The sequence below is a fragment of the Thamnophis sirtalis genome, unplaced genomic scaffold (genome assembly GCF_051295495.1).
Source record: "Thamnophis sirtalis isolate CommonGarterSnake01/CBP01778 unplaced genomic scaffold, rThaSir2_p1.2 scaffold_14, whole genome shotgun sequence".
Lineage (NCBI taxonomy): Eukaryota > Metazoa > Chordata > Lepidosauria > Squamata > Natricidae > Thamnophis > Thamnophis sirtalis.
Genome location: NW_028261394.1, coordinates 9,569,707 through 9,589,991, shown reverse-complemented (window position 1 = coordinate 9,589,991; position 20,285 = coordinate 9,569,707). Strand labels below are relative to the sequence as shown.

The following is a 20,285-nucleotide window of genomic DNA, read 5'->3' as shown; positions in this document are numbered from 1 at the left end:
CACAGGTCTTAAATTTGCCAAGCTTGGACACCTCCTGCCAGTAATATTTGGAACTGAAATTCCCCTTTATTTGCGCATATAAGGTTCCGGCAGTTTTCCCCCGAGCCACTGAGATGCCAAAGAGTGAGACTCAAGAGGAGGCTTGCAAAAACATCAGCTTTTATTTATGGCCTTAGCAAAATCTGATAAAACTATATCCAAAACATACAAACAAATGCACGTAAGGAATAGCCGCCTTCTGCAAGAGGGGCTCAGAGAATTATATACATTTTTGGCAGATAGAAACTAAGTTTATCCAATCAGAGACCAAGATTTGTTACCAACTGTGATCTTTAAAGCATTCTTTTGTTCAAACTCCTGTGTCTCTGCCTACCTTACCTATGGAATATATTCTTATGGCTTTGTGTAGGGGGTGGATGCCCCCCTTTGCCAAGTTGTTTTTGGGCAGAATGCTTTTAAGGATTTATGAGCCAGGAAAACTCCCTCGTTTGGTTCCTTTATCTATGGAGCCTGATATTCCCCCCGTAACAATTTCTCCAACTAGCTTTCAAAAACGTGCCAAGCTTTGAAGCCAAGAATAGAAGCGAGACGCAGCAGTGAGATAACATTTGCAGTCCAGGATTAAGGCTACAATTTGCTAGGCTAGAAAAACAACTAATTTCTGACAGTATACAATAATATAAGCAGGAGCAAATATTGATTCATATTGATTCGTGTACTCCTTCATGTTTACAGGCTGACATTCGCACTGAAATAGAGAGAAAACATCGTGGGAAAGGAAAGGTGGAGCATTAAGGCCTGTTTCCATGATAAATGTCCTCTTCAGATTTGATCTGGAACCTCCAGGCTTGAAATCACGTAGTGTGATTGGATATTTGGGGGGCCCAACAATTCTGGGATATCTGCTTCATTTCTGTCGTCCTTCAAGTGGATAGAAATTCAGGCACCGAGGAGGAATTGAATCAATCGACACATTTGATGGATGCCCAAAAATGCTTTTTAAAACTTTTTTGGATGGAGAGAAAAACCAGTATCATTCTGTCCATCATGTCCACGCACATTTTTCTCCTGTTGGTGATATATGTCGAGGTGTACTTGAAGAAGCATCTTCCAAGTTTCTAGGCTTACTGTATTTTTCAGAGTATAAGAGGCACATTTTTTCCTCAAAAAAGAGGCTGAAAATCTGGGTGCGTCTTATACAGCATTTTTTGCCTCCCAAAACCCTTTGCAAAAATGGCCGTGCAGAGCCTTTAGGGGACTTCCAGAGTGCTCCTGGGGGCTGGGGAGGGCAGAAATGAGCAAAAAATGAGCCGATTTTTGCTCAATTTTGCCCCCCCCCCAGCCCCCAGGAGCACTCTACAAGCCTCCTAAAGGCTATGCATGCCCTTTTTTTGATGAAAAACAGGCCCATTTTCACAAAAAAACCTGGCCATTTTTTGCTCATTTTTGGTGGGGCCACCCCCAAGGAGCACTCTACAAGCCTCCTAAAGGCTTTTCGTGCACCTTTAAAAAATGGGCTCGTATTTGGGAGGTCTGCAGAGTGCAAAAACTTTTTAATTTGCCTCTTCAAAATCTTGGTGTGTCTTAGAAAAATACGGTATTTCTTGGCTTCTGCAGATGCACAAACAAGCCAAAAATATATGGTTCCTGAGCCATCAAACGGCTTCCATAGGATGCCATTTTTTTAAAGGCTTTGCAGAAGTCTTTTTATCTACAAATGTTTCCTATGTGCTTTATTTCTGACGTTCTCTTTCCATCCTAAGCGCATTTTCATACACAAGTAATAAAATGAGGTTTGTCTATCAATTTATGTGGGTTTTTTTTACTACACAACTCTCCCACTCTCCATGGTTTCTTGTTGTAAATGTGTTTTATTTTCCATTTTTCATTTTCGTACAGTCACACATATACTGTACAGAACCGGGGCCATATAACATTAAACAATAAACACAGCCATTCCTCTTGTCAATAATACCCCCCAAAATAGAAACCTAATGTATCTCTTCGACCCTCCATACACCCTTTCTTTCGCCCCCCCCTCCAACTTTCCATCTTCCCACCATCATTCCCCTCTACCCTACTTCCCCTCCCCCTCTACTACACCTCTCTCCCGGTACACTCCCTCCCTTCCTTCTCACCCTCCCTCCAATCCTCTCTCCCACCCTCTCTACCCCTCTTTCTTCTATCCCTCTACTCCTTCGGTGTATTTCTACTATCTAATAATATATTCAGCTTGTCCTATTTTTACACTGGAATTAAAGAGCAACAGTATACAAGTGCAATCGCGTTACTTTAAAATCTAACACATACTACATATCCCCCCTCCCCCCTAAGACCCCACCTCCCTTAACAAACACAGTCTAAAATATATTAAGACACAGGAAATTAAAAAAAAGAAAGTCAATAACATCTCTGCGTTGAACTCAGCTTCTTCCTGTTGCACAAACTTTGAGCAGTTTAGATCCATGGTTTCAATATGAGTCTTAATTATTTCCCCTGCAAGAAAGGAATACAGGTGTTTCTCCCTTAGTGTTCCGCCCTTGGTCTCATTTAGCAATTTAGAGTGCAGAGAAGAGCAACCAGGATGATTAGGGGACTGGAGGCTAAAACATATGAAGAATGGCTGCAGAAACTGGGCATGGCTAATCTAGTGAAGGGAAGGACCAAGGGGGACATGATAACAAGTATTCCAATACTTGAGGGGCTGCCACAGAGAGGAGGGGTGGTGGTGTCACACTATTTTCCAAAGCAACGGAAGACCAGAGAAGGGATAATGGATGGAAACTGACCCAGGAGAGATTCAACCTGGAAATAAGGAGAAATTTTCTGAAAGTGGGAGCAATCAACCCATGGAACAGAAGTTGCCTTTGGAAGTTGTGGGAGCTTCATCCCTGGAGGCTTTGAAGAAGAGACTGGACTGCCATCTGTCAGAAATGATGTAGGATCTCCTGCTTGGAAAAGAGAGAAAGAGGAGGAAAGAGGGTAGGAAGGGGAAGAGGAAGAGCAGGAGTAGGAGAAAGGTACAGGAAGAAGGAAGGGAAAGGAGAGGAGGAAGGAAGAAAGTAGAGAAGGGAGGGAGGGAGAAAAGAAAGAGGTAAGGAGAGGAGGATGGAAAGGAGAGAAAGAGGAGGAGAGAGGGTAGGAAGGGGAAGAGGAAGAGCAGGAGTAGGAGAAAGGTACAGGAAGAAGGAAGGGAAAGGAGAGGAGGAAGGAAGAAAGAAAGTAGAGAAGGGAGGGAGGGAGAAAAGAAAGGGAAAATAAGGTGGTGTTACAACAGAGGAAGGGATGGTAAACAAAGCAACCCAAACTGTATATTATAACCTATTCAATGAAATAATAAATGTATAAGAATGATAAATGTTAAACACCTGTAACCAAACGACATGCTGTATGTGATGATGGTTTTTTTTTCTTTTTTGTGTTTTTTTTTCTTTTTTCTTTTTCTTTTTTCATTGTTGTGTGTATGTGTTGTCTATGTAATAAAAATTAAAAATTAAAAAAAAAGATCCCTTCCAACTCAGTTAACCTGAATCTATCTAAGAGAGGGAATAATTTGACAGTGGTGAGGGAATTATTTGTTTAGCAGAGTGATGGCATTCGGGGAGAAAACTGTCCTTGTGTCTACTTGTCTTGGTGAGTCGTTTTGAGGATAGGAGTTGAAACAATTTATGTCCAGGATATGAGGGGTCTGTAGATATTTTCACAGCCCTCTTTTTGACTCGTGCAGTCAGTGTATATAGCATACAGTGCATTGCTTGAGCAGGGGGTTAGACTAGATGACCTCCAAGGTCCCTTCCAGCTCTGTTATTCTAATTTCTAATCAAGGAGAGAAGCAACTTGGAACTGAGGAGAAATTCCCTGACAGTTAGAACAATTAACCAGCGGAACAACTTGCCTCCAGAAGTTGTGAATGCTCCAACACTGGGAGTTTTTAAGAAGAGGTTGGACAACCATTTGTCTGAAATGGGATAGGGATTCCTGCCTGAGCCGGGGGTTGGACTAAATGACCTCCAAGGTCCCTTCCAGCTCTGTCATTCTAAATTCTGATTTATAATCGAGGAGAGATTGCCTCCTGAGCAGTGGGGGGGGGGGTTTGCACAGTTGTTATGCACCCTCCCACTCTCCAATCTGGGCGGGGGTCTCCTCCTGAGCTCCAATCCCCCCCTTCTCTCCGGACTACATTTCCCAGGGCGCTTGGCAAGGCGGGGCGGGGCCTGAGAGCTCAGCTGGCGGCACCGAGCAGGAAGTCGCCCTGAAGCTGCAGCGGCGTGGAGGCTGCCCGAGAGATGCCTCTGCTGGTGGAGGGGCGGCGGCTCGACCCGGCTCGGACCCTCCGGGACCTGCTGCGCGCCTTCCCGGAGCTGGAGGTGAGCGGGAGGGGGGGAGCGCGGGGCTCTCTGCGCCCAGGTGAGCCGTGCACCTGGCGGGGGGAGCTGCAAAGGGCTGGCTGGTTTGGGGGACCCTCATTCAGGGGGCTGGGCTGGAAACTGGGTGGGGGGGAGATTGGCTTCTCTCTTGTGCAAAGCGGGGGAAGCCCCCCTGGGCCCGCGGGGCTGGGGATCCCCCTCGCACCTGGAAGGGGATCCCCAAGGTGGGTGAGTGGCAGGTATTTTCCAGGGGGAGTTACCTGCCGGAGGGGGGGTTCCCTGCCTCCTTCCCTCCCTCCCTCAACCTGTGCTTTTTACCCAACCTGCTAAAGCTACTTATCTATGGAGATTCTCGTCATCCCGGGGTCAGCCGTCACCAACTGGTGGTCTGCGAGAAATTTGGGGGGTCCGCAGAAAAATTATTTGCATTTTTTATATTGCACTAAATCAGGGGTCCTCAAACTACGGCCCCTGGGCTGGATATGTGCAATGAATGCTTGTGTTGCTGCAGAGAATCTCCCCCTTCGGGGTCTTTTTGTGTAGGTTGGAGGGGGGCAGAAATTCTGGCTTGGGGTCTGCTTCAGCCTCCTGGTGGGGGGCTTTGGGCGAAGGCTGGAGGGAAGCACTGCTGGTGGCGAAGAGCCAGAGGGCCTCGTTCCAGTGGGACTGCATCATGGCTTGGAACTGGCCATCATCAGGCCGCTGAACCTCTAGGTGCGAGTCCCTGGCCTTGCACTCCCGCAGGTCTTCCTTCTGTTTGGATAGCCTATGCTCGTAGTCCTCAGTGAGGTGCTTCTGCTGAGCCTCCTCCTCGGTCAGATCCAATTTGAACTGAGCTCTTTTGCCAACTTTTTCTCCTGGGGGCTGCTTAGCTCCAGCAACTGCTTCCTGTTGGGGCTCTAAGGAGCCCAGGCGGGCCGGTGAGGAGTGGCTGGGAGAGGAGGGGCGAGTAAAGGCCGGCGAGGCGCCCTTCAACATGAGTGACATCGAGTTGGCCACACCCACCCAGTCACATGACCACCTAGCCATGCCCACCCAGCTGGTCATTAGGCAGATCATATTAGTGGTTCGCGGGATTTAAAATTATGAATTTAGTGGTCTCTGAGGTCCAAAAATTTGGGGACCTCTGATCCAGGATATGGTTGTCCCAAAGGTGCTTTTTTATTTTCAAGAGGCACCTGGACTTCCTTTGCTTGAAGGCATTTCGCTTCTCAACCAAGAAGCTCTGAAGAAGCTTCTTGGATGCTGAAGAAGCTTCTTGGATGAGAAGCGAACATCTTCAAAGCAAAACCAGAAAGTCTGGGGAGGGAAAGCATCTTTGGGATGGCTAAGCTAGTGTTTCTTGACCTGGCAACCTTGAAGAGATGTAGACTTCAAATCCCAGAATCCTTCAGCCAAGACTATTCTAAGCCATAATGGAACTTACATACAGGGTGGATGAGTATTTTGCGTGGCCCCAGCCCTTATGGCTGTAAACCCTGGTTTGTGGCTGAACAGAATGCCTAAGGAATGCAGTGGCTCAGGGGCTAAGACGCTGAGCTTGTTGATCAGAAAGGTCGGCCGTTTGGTGGTTCGAATCCCGCGTAACGGAGTGAACTCCCGTTACTTATCCCAGCTTCTGCCAACCTAGCAGTTTGAAAGCATGTAAAAATGCAAGTAGAAAAATAGGAGGCACCTTTGGTGGGAAGGGAACAGCGTTCCGTGCGCCTTCGGTGTTGAGTCATGCTGGCCCCATGACCACGGAGACGTCTTTGGACAGCGCTAGCTCTTCGGCTTTGAAATGGAGATGTCACCGCCCCCTAGAGTCGGAAACGACTAGCACATATGTGCGAGGGGAAACTTTACCTATCATGCCCAGATGCAAGTGATTAGACATGGTTTATGAACATCCCATGATTGAAACAAGGTAGGATTTTCGCTATGGATTTTTCCTCTACGATATAATACACTTGGGGAGAGGTGTAGTGGTTAAGGCAGCAGGCTAGAAACCAATGTTGACAGCTTGAGGAACTGAGGCCAACTTTTGGCCATGGTTCCTCAAGCTAAGAGGAACTGGGCAGCATTTCAGGGCATCTTCACAAAGTGCCCTAGCACCCCCTTTAGTCCAAACTCATTCCCTACCCTCATAATGGACTCTTGCGTTATATGATTGTGCGAATAAACTGGTACAGTTCAAGCAATTCCCAGTTTACGCGAAGCTTTGCTTGGTTTCCAGATCTTGGAAGGGGTGTTAGCTATGTTTCTAAGCCCAGATCAGAGACGTTTTGATAGCTGTTTTGCTGAAGTTGTGTTGTGTGTGTGACCCACAAAGACCTGTGCCAAAAACTCTTGTTCACCCATCAGGAGCAAGCCAAGCAGTTCCGCAGCCAACCAGCTCAAGCGGTGGGACCGAAAGGACTTCTCTATGTCCAGCAAAGAGAATTTGCGGCCACCACATCCAAAGATGGTAGGTAGACCTCGAGTGAGTGAGTACCAACTCTCAATTCAAGAGAAGGCAGTCAAAATCTTACCTGATGTTCTCCCGCTTTCTTGATAGGTTCTGTTTCCATTCTTGGTTCAGACGATGCCACAACATGCCATTTTGTGGTTCTGAGACATACAGGTACCGAAATACCTGGAAAAATCCTGGTTTGGTTCCCATCTATATATATCAAAATGGCTGTGTGTGTGTGTGTGTTTATGTATGTATGTTCCAGCATAACTCTGGAATGCCTCGATCAATTTCAACCAAACTTGGTACACAGATAACTTACTCTCTGGGAAAAAATACTGTGGGGGTAAGACACCCCTAATGCCAGATCTGGAAGCCATCTTTTGCTTCTTTCTTTTACGTCTTTCGTGTTTCTTGGAACCCTGACACCTAACACCCCTCGGGGTGTGTGTTCTGTTAAGATGCAGCCTCTTGTGCCTTAAAATGGCTTCTACTGTACTGCTGTAAAATGGCTTCTACTGTACTGCTGTAAAATGGCTTCTACTGAACTGCTGTAAAATGGCTTCCCCAGTGCAGCGGAATTCCATGGTAACGGCTTCATAGTATTACACAAGGGGACTCCCTCTAGTAAGGGGGGAAATCCAACATTAGAAATTATGTTTGGTCTGGACATTTTCCCACTATAAATAAATACTTGAGCAATGCTATCAGCTAGTTCTCTATAATTAGACATTTATGAAGTTTAAGGTTGCGGTTTAGAAGTGGAATAAGAGCTTGATGGAAGTGCTTGAGATAGACTGAGGTTTTATCTTTTTGGCTCCAGTGTTTAGAAGAAGCACCACAGATCTTCTCACAACTGGTCTTCCAGTTGAGTGATCTTCAACTCCTCAAAAATCCTTTGACTGATATTTGTTTTTATAAATCTATTCTAAATAGAGAAATGTTCTTTACAGGTACCCCATAAATCCATAAGATGCAAATTCTCGTTTCATTATTAGGAATATAATTCTAATGGTTGGGTTGGCAATATATAAATCACGTAACAATGCTATACCTGTTTCTTTAAATCATACTGTAAAATGTGATTGGTTGCTGTTTTCCTCAATTGGCCACAAGAGGGAGCCAGAATGACTCTCTGTTCGTTAGATGCTGGGCTGATCTGATCTGAGTGCCGTGAGCTATTGTACGTTTTGCAACTGCTAGCAAACTTTGAGTTCTGAACTGATGATATGATACTGGACTATGTTATTTGGATTATCCCTTTACTGAAAGACATTGATGACTGACTGTCTTATCCGTGTATGACTTGGACTGTTTGATGGACTCTGATAACCTCTATTTCCACGAACGTAAAAGCCTATTTTAACTGCAGTGTCTCTGTATGCTGGTTTGTGTGTTCTCCAACACAACTCTCACAACGCTTCGCTGAACATACTCGCTCTCCCAATGGGGAGCTTACCTAACAATTATTATTATTATTTTAGGGAGCGGAGCCATTTGTCTAACTCACTGTGACGGATCAGATACTGAAACAGAAGTGCTGCTGATCGTAAATGCAGTAAAAGTGCTTTCTCTAAGCACAGACTGTGGAAGGTCAGTTTTTTAAAAAAAATAGTTCTTTAAAACAATCTGGTGAAAAGTTGGGGCTTCATACTTCCTTTCTTCTTTCCATCTCTGCAACTGAATAGTTAAATTCAAGTAGTCCTCGACTTACAACAATTCGTTTAGCAACCAGTTGAAATTACAGCGGCAGTGAAAAAAATTATGAGACCATCACAACATCCCCATGGTGGCTGCATGATAAAAAATTTGGATGCTTGGCAACTGGCACGTGTGTTTATGATGATTGCAGCATCCTTATCTACGTTCCAAGTAATGCAGCCATAGAAAGTAGAACTCAAGGCGGGTAGATTCCTCAACGAACAAATTCATTGAATACATCATATTGCCACAGCTGGTGAAAACCGACTCTGAAAGTTCTCGTGGTTATCGTATTTTTGGAGTATAAGACGCACCTTTTTCCCTCAAAAAGAGGCTGAAAATCTGGGGGCGTCTTATACACTGAATACAGCATTTTTTGCCTCCTAAAACCCTACCCCTTCACCAAAATAGCTGTGCATAGCCTTTAGGAGGCTTTCAGAGAGCTCCTGGGGATTGGGGAAGGCAGAAATGAGCAAAAAATGGGCAGTTTTTTGCTCAATTTCTCCCCCCCCCCTCGGAGCACTTTATAAGCCTCCTAAGGGCTATTCATGCCCCCGCTTTTCTTTTTTCAAAAAACGGGACCATTTTTGCAAAAAACGGACCATTTTTGGGAGGTTTGCAGAGTGCAAAATCTTTTTTTTTTTACATTTGCCTCTTCAAAAGCTTGGTGCGTCTTATACTCCAAAAAATACGGTAATTAAAAGAGAAAGTTTTTCCCTTTCCCCAAGTCATCAGTCACATGGTCCAATCGAGGTGCTGGCCATTTGCTTGGTTACTTCGCTCCTCGTCTCCCAGCCACCTGTTGGAATGACCTTGGTTCCTATAGGAAAACCTTTTGTTTTGACTGCAAAACCCCAGCTAACTATTTCCCTCCTGCTCCCATCTAGTGTAAACCTGAAGACACAAAGATGACCCCAGCCAGTTCTCTTCAGGGTTGACAATCCAGGGCTCATGTGAACATAACCTGAGATCTTCCCAGTTAGCTTCCAAAGTCAGTGGGGGAAGCTGGATTTACTCAACGACTGGTTGATTCACTTAACAATTGCAGTGATTTGCTTAACCAAGGGAGGTGTGATTCACTTAACAACTGCCTATCTTAGCAATAAGAAATTATGTCTTATTTATAAGTCAAGGACTTATTTCCCCAATATACATCCTGTATTGTAGTTACTTACCCAGAAACAAAATTGAATTGTCGTGACAAATAGGGTAATCGTAATAATAATAACAAAAGGTGCATTTTCACACCCAGCGTAATTAATTCAAATTCAGTCTAAGAGAGATTGAAAATTGAACGGATGTTTCTGGATTCTCTGCCTGCTAGGTTGGAGTTGCACCTGGTTGGAGGGTTTTGTGACGATAGGCGCTTGTCTCAACATCTTACCAGTCAGCTGTTAAGTAAGTTTTGCGTTTTTGGTTTTGCGGGGGTCTTCGGAAAAAAAAATCTGAGGTTTTCATTGAAGTAGAATAAAGTTGGCCAGTTGTGTGAGCTGGTGGGAATTTTGTGGACTCCAGAGCACCCATAAAACTGTTCTGACCTAAGCTTGAATTTGAATTTAATAAAATTTATATGCTGCCCAATCCCGTAGGACTCCGGGTGACTCCAGCTTCCCCAGCAGCACGAAGCCGAGTCCTCATCCTGATAAACCCCTTTTATTTAATTGACAGTGAATTCCTCTCCAGCAAAGTCTTTCCTCTCCCACCGTCTTTCAAGGTAGCTCACAATTACCGACCTTTATCAGGCTTGGAGAGTGGCCAGGCCGATGTCTTTCAGACGCCGCAACACTTGGCAAGAATGCAGGAATGAACTAATTGTCTCCTGCAAACTCCACTCCCCTTTCGCTCCTCTGTTATTCCCTAAAGGGGGGGGGGCATTCACTGTCCTTACTCCCAAGTCGACCCTTTTTCCTTAACTGTTCCCTTCGTCTGGCAGCTCTGCGCATGCGCACATTGGGAACAGGCTCCTGCTGTTCTTCTGTCCCTCTGATGTCTGACTCCAAAGGCAGCTGATAACTGTCAGACGGCCTTGGCCCCCTCTCTGCCTCCGACGCAGTGCCCTCATCAGAGCCAACCCCAGACTCCAGGATTGGCTCATGTTCCTCCCCAACCTCCTCACTGCCCGAATCTGCTGCCAGCTCTGCTGGCCACTGGCGGGCCACAACAGAAACAAATTTCTGCTTTAGGGAGAGGGCTTACATGATGTAGATTGTAGTGAAAGGAAGCCAGTTACATTTACGGAGTAGAGATCTGTTGGGGATGAGTTATGTTGATGCCTACAGAATATATGATACCATCGGTAGGAAGAGTCAAATGCTGGGACTGTTAGTTTTGGGTCACAAATCCCTCAGGATAATTTTCTTGGAACTGATGGGTTGACTGTATCTTTGATGAAGCTAGAAACTTCATCTCCTACGGTTTCACAAATGGACAATTTGGTAGTGGACGTAAGGGGGCAGTTGTTCCAGGTGAGAAGGTGTCTTGATAAGAGCCGAGGTGGCGCAGTGGTTAGGGTGCAGTACTGCAGGCCACTTCAGCTGACTGTTATCTGCAGTTCAGCGGTTCTAATCTCACTGGCTCAAGGTTGACTCAGCCTTCCATCCTTCCGAGGTGGGTGAAATGAGGACCCAGACTGTGGGGGCGATATGCTGACTCTGTAAACCGCTTAGAGAGGGCTGAAAGCCCTATGAAGCGGTATATAAGTCTAACTGCTATTGCTATTGCTATAAAACCCAGTCTGGAAACAGAGCGGAGTATTAAAGTATTTGAATAATACAATTATTTTTCATCCTGTAGTTAATCTGTATTTCTTTCCTCGACTTATGAGTTTTATAGTTTTTCCTTTTGTCTCCATAGGAGCGTTTGATCGCTTGTTAGATAATGTTTATTTGATGACCTTCTGTGTCACAGGTAATTATATATGTCTTTGTCTTTATTGTATTGTCCGAATCAGTTTATAATGCAACCCATTTCCTTATATTTTTAATTACAGCCATCAATTTTACAATCCTGGTGTCAGCAGAAAATCTATAAAATGTTGCCCAAATTTTATAAAAACGTGACTTATTTTAACCTTGGTCAAATAAACCAACCAAGGTGGCGCAGTGGTTAAATGCAGCACTGCAGGCTACTGCTAGATCAGCAGTTCAGCGGTTCAAATCTCACCGGCTCAGGGTTGACTCAGCCTTCCATCCTTCCGAGGTGGGTAAAATGAGGACCCAGATTGTTGGGGGCAATATGTTGACTCTCTGTAAACCGCTTAGAGAGGCCTGAAAGGCCTATGAAGCGGTATATAAGTCTACTACTGCTATTAATGATGGATTCCTTCAAATGTTATCGTAGGACTTGATCTCTCTTCAATTCTCCTTTGTCCCATTGCAAAGGAAAGTTCTTTTCTCAACATGAACTACACCACTAGCCAAAGGAAGGATTCAATTTGTGAGCTTATTTCCCCCCACTCCCTCCCCAAATTTCTGGCTATCCCCCCCTCCCCCCTGGACACTTAAAAATACTTGCAATATGGAATGTTTAATATGGCAGAAGGGAAAAATTAAAGAATGCACGGAGAGGAGTCATTGTATTTAATTGACTTAATATAATATATGTAAAATGTAAATAAAATCAAGTGTAGGATTTCTCTCCCCACTGGCTTAGCTTTATCTTGTGTTCTGTCCCCCCTTCTCCACTCGTTAACAGACGACAGGCAGACAAACGTAAAAGGGAAGAACTTTATCAGTTCTCGGCTCAGACTGGCTGCGAGCCCAAAAATAAACATAAATCAAGTCTCTGACAAGAAGATAACAGAATATCAAACAAAACTCTTACAAAACAATTCACTTCTCCAAGCGTCTCCTTGAATCAGGGTTACAGAAAGCAAATCACTTCTCCAAGTGTCTCTCACAAACACCATGACCGATGAATGATGAACGAATGAATGAACGTTGTCTCCTGCAACCAGGGCGTGGCGCCATCCGTCCTTTTTATCCCCAGAAGACGCCACTAATGACCCCCAGCTGCATTGTTAATCTTGCATCCCGAAAAGACTTCACAAGAGACTTCTGCTGAGTCACAACAATCTTGGTTCTGTCTTCTCTTTTTGTGGGGATATTCTCTGACAAATCTAAAATATAACCTCCAGCCTGCATTCTGCAGTCGCTTAGCAGTGCCACTATGTATTTTCCAGTTTATTACTTTTTTGATGAAGTCAATTTTTATGCGTTCATTACAGACCTGAATGATCGCCAAGAAAATGGCAGGCATTTGCCGTATATATATGGAATCGGTGAGTTTCTTTCATTTGAGGCCAGGTTTAAAAACTGGCTTACCATTGTGAGGTAAGGAATTGCCACCTTAAAATTATTATGTTTTTAAAACTGGCCGATTAAGGTACCAATGATTGGAGTTAAAAGATGCATGTTTAGTTTAACACTTAAAAGAGAGGCAATTTGAAATATTTTTTCCTGTCAATCAACTTGCTCTGTCCTTTGACATTAATGTTTAATGATAATTTCAGAATTCCTTCAGAAGGAACATATTTTTTTATTATGTTGCTCCTTTCCTTTCAGGTGCAAACGTTAAAACGGGTGAGATTTTCCACGCCACATTTCCAGACCGAGGACCTGATGAAGACATGCGATCTGCCAGCGTATTAGCAGGAGCAAAGGTTAGCAAATAGATAGATAAAAGAATGAGAAAGGGAACCACACTTCAGGCCAAAAAAGTCCTCAGTCAAAGACTTAACAATCTAAAAGATAAAACATAGAAGAGAATAATATGTAGCTCGCAGATGAATTATGGCGTCCTTGATATTCTCTAAGCTTGATTGTTTTTTGTAGACATTCATGAATATCATCAGTGTGAGAAAGTGTGGCATTTGTTACCTGTTTATATTAAGATGTTTGATAGAGATAGATAGATGATATAGATAGATAGATAGATAGATAGATAGATAGATAGATAGATAGATAGATAGATAGAGATAGATAGATAGATAGATAGATAGATAGATGAGATAGATGATAGATAAATAATGATGGATGGATGGATAGAGGGAGAGATAGAGCTAGGTGACAGCGATAGAGAGCTAGATGGTAGATAGATAGATATTGATAGTTATCAATAGATATAGATAGAGCCGAGGTGGCACAGTGGTTAAATGCAGCACTGCAGGCTACTTCAGCTGACTGCAGTTCTGCAGTTCGGCTGTTCAAATCTCACCGGCTCAGGGTTGACTCAGCCTTCCATCCTTCCGAGGTGGTTAAAATGAGGAGCCGGATTGTTGTTGGGGGCAATATGCTGACTCTGTAAACCGCTTAGAGAGGGCTGAAAGCCCTATGAAGCGGTATATAAGTCTAACTGCTATTGCTATTGCTATTTTCGCTGCCATTGTTGGTGTGGGGTGTTTTCCTGGGAGAAAACCGATGGGACAGTCGGAGCAGGGAACATAAATCAATATAAATGATAAATAAATAAACAAACTGCAATAACCCAAGGGCTATCAGTAAATACAAACTAAATGCAATCTGTTCGATTCTTGATTGCAGGAAAAACGAATTCAGAATAGAATAGTAGATGTCTGGAACACCCTACCCGATCCTGTTGTTAGTTCCTCTAAACCCCCCCCCCCCTTTTACCTTATGCTGTCTACTGTGGACCTTAGGCGTTTCTTAAGAGGTCCGTAAAGGGGGCGTGCATCAGCGCACCAGTGTGCCTTCCGTCTCTGTCCTCCTCTCCCCATTTATATGTACTCTTTTTATGTGTTCATAGCTATGATTTGCTTATTTATATCCATTTATTTGTGCCATTTTTCATGTGTTTTCATACTTGTTTCCTTGTACTTGTTGACAAATAAAGTAAATAAAATAAATAAAATAAATAAAATAAATAAAATAAATAAAATAAATAAAATAAATAAAATAAATAAAATAAATAAAATAAATAAAATAAATAAAATAAATAAAATAAATAAAATAAATAAATAAAATAAATAAAATAAATAAATAAAATAAATAAAATAAATAAAATAAATAAAATAATTAAAAAATAAAATAATTAAAAAATAAAATAAAAATAATAAATAAAATAAATAATAAAAAATAATAAAATCACTGACATTCAGAATCCAAAGGTGCCGAAATATTTTTGTTTGGACTTGCTTATGGAAACATTTGGTAAATCTATTCAACGAATGGCTACTGGACGGAGGAAACCTTGTGGCTGGAGGGACACAGGCTGACAAAAAAATTTAAAATTAGCTAGATCGGATTACTTTAATATGTAATAGATATAGCTGAATAATGACTGATATGGATAGCAATATATATGATCTGGAATTGGCTGATAGATTGTTGAATACAATTGAAAACTAGTTAAATCTAATTGCTTTTCTGTGTAACAAATATTGTTGAATAATAATTGATATTGATAGCAATGTATATAATGTGGAGTTGACATGATAATTAACAATTGGATATGAGAAAATACTTTTAGATTACACATAAAGAGTATTAACTATAATAATTAGCACTATTAAAAAAAACTAAATAGAATCCATACAATCAAAAGTTAATTAATATTGGGAAAATGTTATGATATATGATATAATTGAATATTATGGATGTTTAGCTAAAATATCTAGATCGGATTACTTCAATTTGTAATAGATATAGCTGAACAATGATTGATATAGATAGCAATATATATAATTTGGAATTGGTTGATAGATTGATGAATATAACTGAAAATTAGCTAAATCTAATTGCTTTTTTGTGTAACAGATATAGTTGAATAATAATTGATATTAATAGTAATGTATATAATGTGGAGTCGATATGATAACTAACAATTGGATATGAGAAAACACCTTTAGGGTATACATAAAGAGTATTAACTATAATAATTAGCACTATTAAAAAATTAAATAAAATCCATATAATTAAATGTTAATTAATATTGGGAAAATGTTAGGATATATGATATAACTGAATATTATGGATGTTTAGTTAAAATAGAACATGAGGATTTGATGATAATAGAGGATTTTACAAATAAGTAAATGAACTGCCAGCATGTGTCATGGACTAATTCCTTAGCATAACTAAGGATGAAGGATGTTTAAATAATTATAATAATTAAAACCGGAGGTATAATGATCTTGATATGGCAAATATTTGAGTTAAGATACTTGAATTAATAGGAGTCAATCGAAGAGAAGCACCAAAACATGTTGTAACCAGTTGATATACTTCTTACTTTTTCATAATAGATACCTGTGTTTCGTTTTGTTTTTCTGATTGTTGTCTTTGTTTTTTTTTCTGTATTATTTGTAATTGATTGATATATTAAGAAAGATGTTGTACCAGTTTTAAACTAAAACTTAAAAAACATTTAATAAAAAAAAAAAAAAAAAAAGACTGAGCAGCCATCAGTCAGGAAAAAAAAAAAAATAATAAAACAAATAAATTAAATTAAATTAAAAATAAAATAAATATGTAAAAATAAATATAAATAAATATAAATAAATATAAATAAATATAAATAAGTAATAATATAAATAAATATAAATAAATAAATGAATATAAATAAATAAATGAATATAAATATAAATATAAATGAATATAAATGAATATAAATAAATATAAATAAATATAAAATAAATAAATAAAAAATAAATAAAAAATAAATAAAAAATCAATATAAATCAATATAAATCAATATAAATCAATATAAATCAATATAAATCAATATAAATCAATATAAATCAATATAAATCAATATAAATCAATATAAATCAATCAATGAATGAGAATCAGAGAAAGGCATAAACAGGATTTGGTCTTGTAACGGGGCCAGGATTAACCCTTCTGGCTTCTGCTGAGTAACCGGGGTTTCTTCTGCGCTTGCTCCCCTTTCGTTTGCCTTCACCTGCTGACACTTGTCCCGCCTCTTCTTAGATGATCAGCATTTATGACTCCAAGAAGGAGCAACTCTGCATTGGGCCTTACTACTGGATGCCTTTCCCTCACGTGGATTTCTGGTTGGAGCAGAGCAACCAGACCATCTTACAGGTAACTCTGGAGTTGGCCAAGGGCATCGGGGATCCCAGTTGGAGAAAGCTAGGCTGAAAAATTGCCGAGTTCATGCATTATGTTAGGCCCCAATATGATCTCTTTAGTTTTTGCTTAGCTTTCTGTGTGGCTCCAACCATCACGGCTTGTAAATTGTAGCTTACTACAGTGTGTACTCCCAGGAGGTTGTAAACTTAGCCAACAAGCAATGGGGAAGCAAATTATGTAATGTCTGAATGCCGGATGAGCATTCTGTTGTGACCTGTCAGCGGCTAGCAGAGCTGGCGGCAGATTCAGATAGTGAGGAGGTTGGGGAGGAACATGGGCCAGTCCTGGAGTCTGGGGAAAGCTCGGACGAGGGCCCTGTGTCAGAGGCAGAGGGGGCCAGGGCCGTATGCCAGTTATCAGCTGCCTTCAGAGTCAAGACATCATTGAGGCAGAGGAACAGCTGGAGCCTATTCCCAGAGCTGCCTGATGAAGGAAACAGCTAAAAAACAGGGGTCAACTTGCGAGTAAGGCCACAGGTGGACGATGAATGGCCCCTCCCAGAGGAAATAAAAGAGGAGCGAAAGGGGAGTGGAGTTTGCAGGAGACAATTAGTTCGCTTAATTGGTTCGTGACTCTCCAAGACTCCTTGCCAAGTTTTGCAGATATGGGCCTGGCAGCTCTCCAAGCCAGATAAGGTCTGTGACTGTAAATCCTCCCTTGAAAGACTTTGCTGGAGGTGAATGAGCAGAATTCACAGTCAATTAATAAAAGGGGTTTTGTCGGGACCAGGAGTTTGCTTCATGCTCTTGGGAAGCCTCGGTCAGAACGCATTCAATTGGGGTTTATTCAACCTTGGTTTATGGGACTGGTGGCAGAGGTTGAATTCTGAGCATTCTAGCTAAATCACAAACTAAACAGGTTCCCCTGTCTTTGTGTTAGCTCAAGGATTTCTTTGTGTCCAAATGGGGGTTTGAAATTGGATTTCCTTCTTGTGGTTTGATCACTGCATCTATTGACTTGTGCATAAGGAGGAACATGTTTTGAAAAGCTTATGAAAACGGTATCCTAAGAATCTCACAAGTCAACAGAAGAGAATATTTGTGGCTTGGGGTTGAATTGTGGGGGTCGTTGATGCCCTCTGAGTTTGATGGTTTTCTCGTAGACGTTTCATGGCCCCACTGGGTAACATCATCAGTGTTAGAAGGGAGAGGGACTTGTAGAGAGGAGGAGGAAAAGAAGGAGGAGGAGAAAGAGAAAAAGGAAGAGATGAAAGAGAAGCACTTTCTGAACCTGGTTGTTTTCTTGCAGACGTTTCACGACCCATTTAGGTAACATCATCAGTGCTAGAAGGGAGGGGGACTTGTAGAGAGGAGAAGGAGGAAGGGAGAGAAGGAAGAGAAAGAGGAGGAGAAAAAAGGAAGAGGTGAAAGAGGAGGAGAAGGACTGAGGGGTCCTTGGAGTTCTCTGAACTTAGTTGCTTCCTTGCAGGCGTTTCATGGCCCAACTAGGTAACATCACCAGTGCTAGAAGGGAGGGGGACATGTGGAGATGAGGAGGAGGAAGGGAGAGAAGGAAGAGAAAGAGGAGGAGAAAAAGGAAGAGGTGAAAGAGGAGGAGAAGGACTGAGGGGTCCTTGGAGTTCTCTGAACTTAATTGCTTCCTTGCAGGCGTTTCATGGCCCAACTAGGTAACATCACCAGTGCTAGAAGGGAGGGGGACATGTGGAGATGAGGAGGAGGAAGGGAGAGAAGGAAGAGAAAGAGGAGGAGAAAAAGGAAGAGGTGAAAGAGGAGAAGAAGGACTGAGGGGTCCTTGGAGTTCTCTGAACTTAGTTCCTTTCTTGCAGGCGTTTCATGGCCCAACTAGGTAACATCACCAGTGCTAGAAGGGAGGGGGACATGTGGAGATGAGGAGGAGGAAGGGAGAGAAGGAAGAGAAAGAGGAGGAGAAAAAGGAAGAGGTGAAAGAGGAGAAGAAGGACTGAGGGGTCCTTGGAGTTCTCTGAACTTAGTTGCTTCCTTGCAGGCGTTTCATGGCCCAACTAGGTAACATCACCAGTGCTAGAAGGGAGGGGGACATGTGGAGATGAGGAGGAGGAAGGGAGAGAAGGAAGAGAAAGAGGAGGAGAAAAAGGAAGAGGTGAAAGAGGAGGAGAAGGACTGAGGGGTCCTTGGAGTTCTCTGAACTTAGTTGCTTCCTTGCAGGCGTTTCATGGCCCAACTAGGTAACATCACCAGTGCTAGAAGGGAGGGGGACATGTGGAGATGAGGAGGAGGAAGGGAGAGAAGGAAGAGAAAGAGGAGGAGAAAAAGGAAGAGGTGAAAGAGGAGAAGAAGGACTGAGGGGTCCTTGGAGCTCTCTGAACAGTTCCTTTCTTGCAGGCGTTTCATGGCCCAACTAGGTAACATCACCAGTGCTAGAAGGGAGGGGGACATATGGAGATGAGGAGGAGGGGAGGGAGGAGGAGGAAGAGAAAGATGGGGAGGAGAAAAAGGAAGAGATGGAAGAGGAGGAGGAGAACTCTCTGAACTTGGTTGTTTTCTTGCAAACGTTTCACCACCCAGTTAGGTAACATCATCAGTGCTAGAAGGGAGTGAGGGCTTATTCTCTGTTTATATACTAGTGGTCTGCTTTGTCGGTCTTGGTGGGTAATGAAGCATTTGCAAGTGGTGGTGGGAGGAAAACCAAGCTCATAGAGCACCAAGGATTCTTCCCTGTCGGCTTCCTTAATTTTTTTTCCTTTTTGTACCTTCGCAGAATCTCTCCACATCACCCCTGGCTGAGCCCCACCATTTTGTGTCACACATCAGAGCTACTTTGCTTTATCTAAGAGAACATCCGTTCCCCGAGAAGACCCTCTTCCCGACTCAAAAACCTCGCCTCTACAAAAAAAATGCCGAGGGCTTGTGGGAAAGAGTCTCTGGCCAGATCTAATCCGAAAGGGAGAAACCAGACGCACTCCGGAAGTCAAGAAGAAGGATGTCAAGAGACCTTCCTAATGCCATGCACCTTTACCTGGTGAGCCCCTCCTCCTGCAAAGACATCAGGGGAAATCAAGTGGGTTGCATTTATGGGCTGGACCTCCCTCAAAAATATCCCGTCTTTTCCAAAACAGGCAGCCGATCCGGTGCAAAATTAGGTAAACGTTTCACATTTCATTGGAGTTGGGTCCAAAGTTCTCAAGAACCTAAAACGGGCCTCAGTGTGGTTTGCAAAGAAGGAGGTGAAACCTCCTCGGTTGGTTCTCCCGTCCCTGCTCCGTCAAATTTTCTTGCTTCGGTTGTTTCTTCAAGGCCGGCGTCTTAATGCAAAGCCGCCATGCTGTTTGTTTCATCGGAGCTCTATGGCCTTGATAAAATATCATCTGGAGACGTGCAGAAGCTTCCTGGGCACGTTCTCATGTTGGAATGAAGCCTTCTGGTCCCTGAAATGGTCCTTTTTCTGACCCAGGCTTCCCAAAAGCACAAAGCCGACTCCTCGTCCCGATAAAACCCCTTTTATTTAGTTTCAAAGGAATTCCTCTTCAGCAAAATCCCGGCCAGCAGTCTTTCCTTAGGATTCACAACTACAGACCTTGATCAGCTTGGAGAGCTGCGGGGCCGATATCTTCCAAACTCCACGCTGTAGCAGCAATTATTTGGCAAGGAGTCAGGAACAGATCTTCACCCTAATGAATTGAACTAATTGTCTCCTGCAAACTCCACTCCCCTTTCGCTCCTCTTTTATATCCTCTGG

At 42.6% G+C, this 20,285-nt stretch overlaps 2 protein-coding genes across 2 annotated transcripts in view; both read left to right on the top strand.

Moving 5' to 3' along the window:
• Positions 1-795, top strand: part of LOC148042702 (CTD small phosphatase-like protein 2) — a 13,707-nt gene extending 12,912 nt beyond the window's left edge. The window contains exon 9 of the mRNA XM_087729250.1: positions 736-795. Within this exon, the coding sequence (XP_087585376.1) occupies positions 736-795 (60 nt within the window). The remainder of the gene's footprint in view (positions 1-735) is intronic.
• Positions 796-4,236: 3,441 nt separating this feature from the next.
• On the top strand, positions 4,237-19,568 carry NTAN1 (N-terminal asparagine amidase). Its single transcript, XM_087728783.1, has 10 exons — positions 4,237-4,367; positions 6,711-6,813; positions 6,904-6,969; positions 8,283-8,391; positions 9,824-9,897; positions 11,353-11,406; positions 12,725-12,778; positions 13,062-13,159; positions 16,449-16,562; positions 19,308-19,568. Exons 1-10 carry the CDS (start codon positions 4,287-4,289, stop codon positions 19,482-19,484), a joined length of 930 nt encoding a protein of 309 aa, XP_087584909.1. The 5' UTR covers positions 4,237-4,286; the 3' UTR covers positions 19,485-19,568.
• Positions 19,569-20,285: the final 717 nt, after the last annotated feature.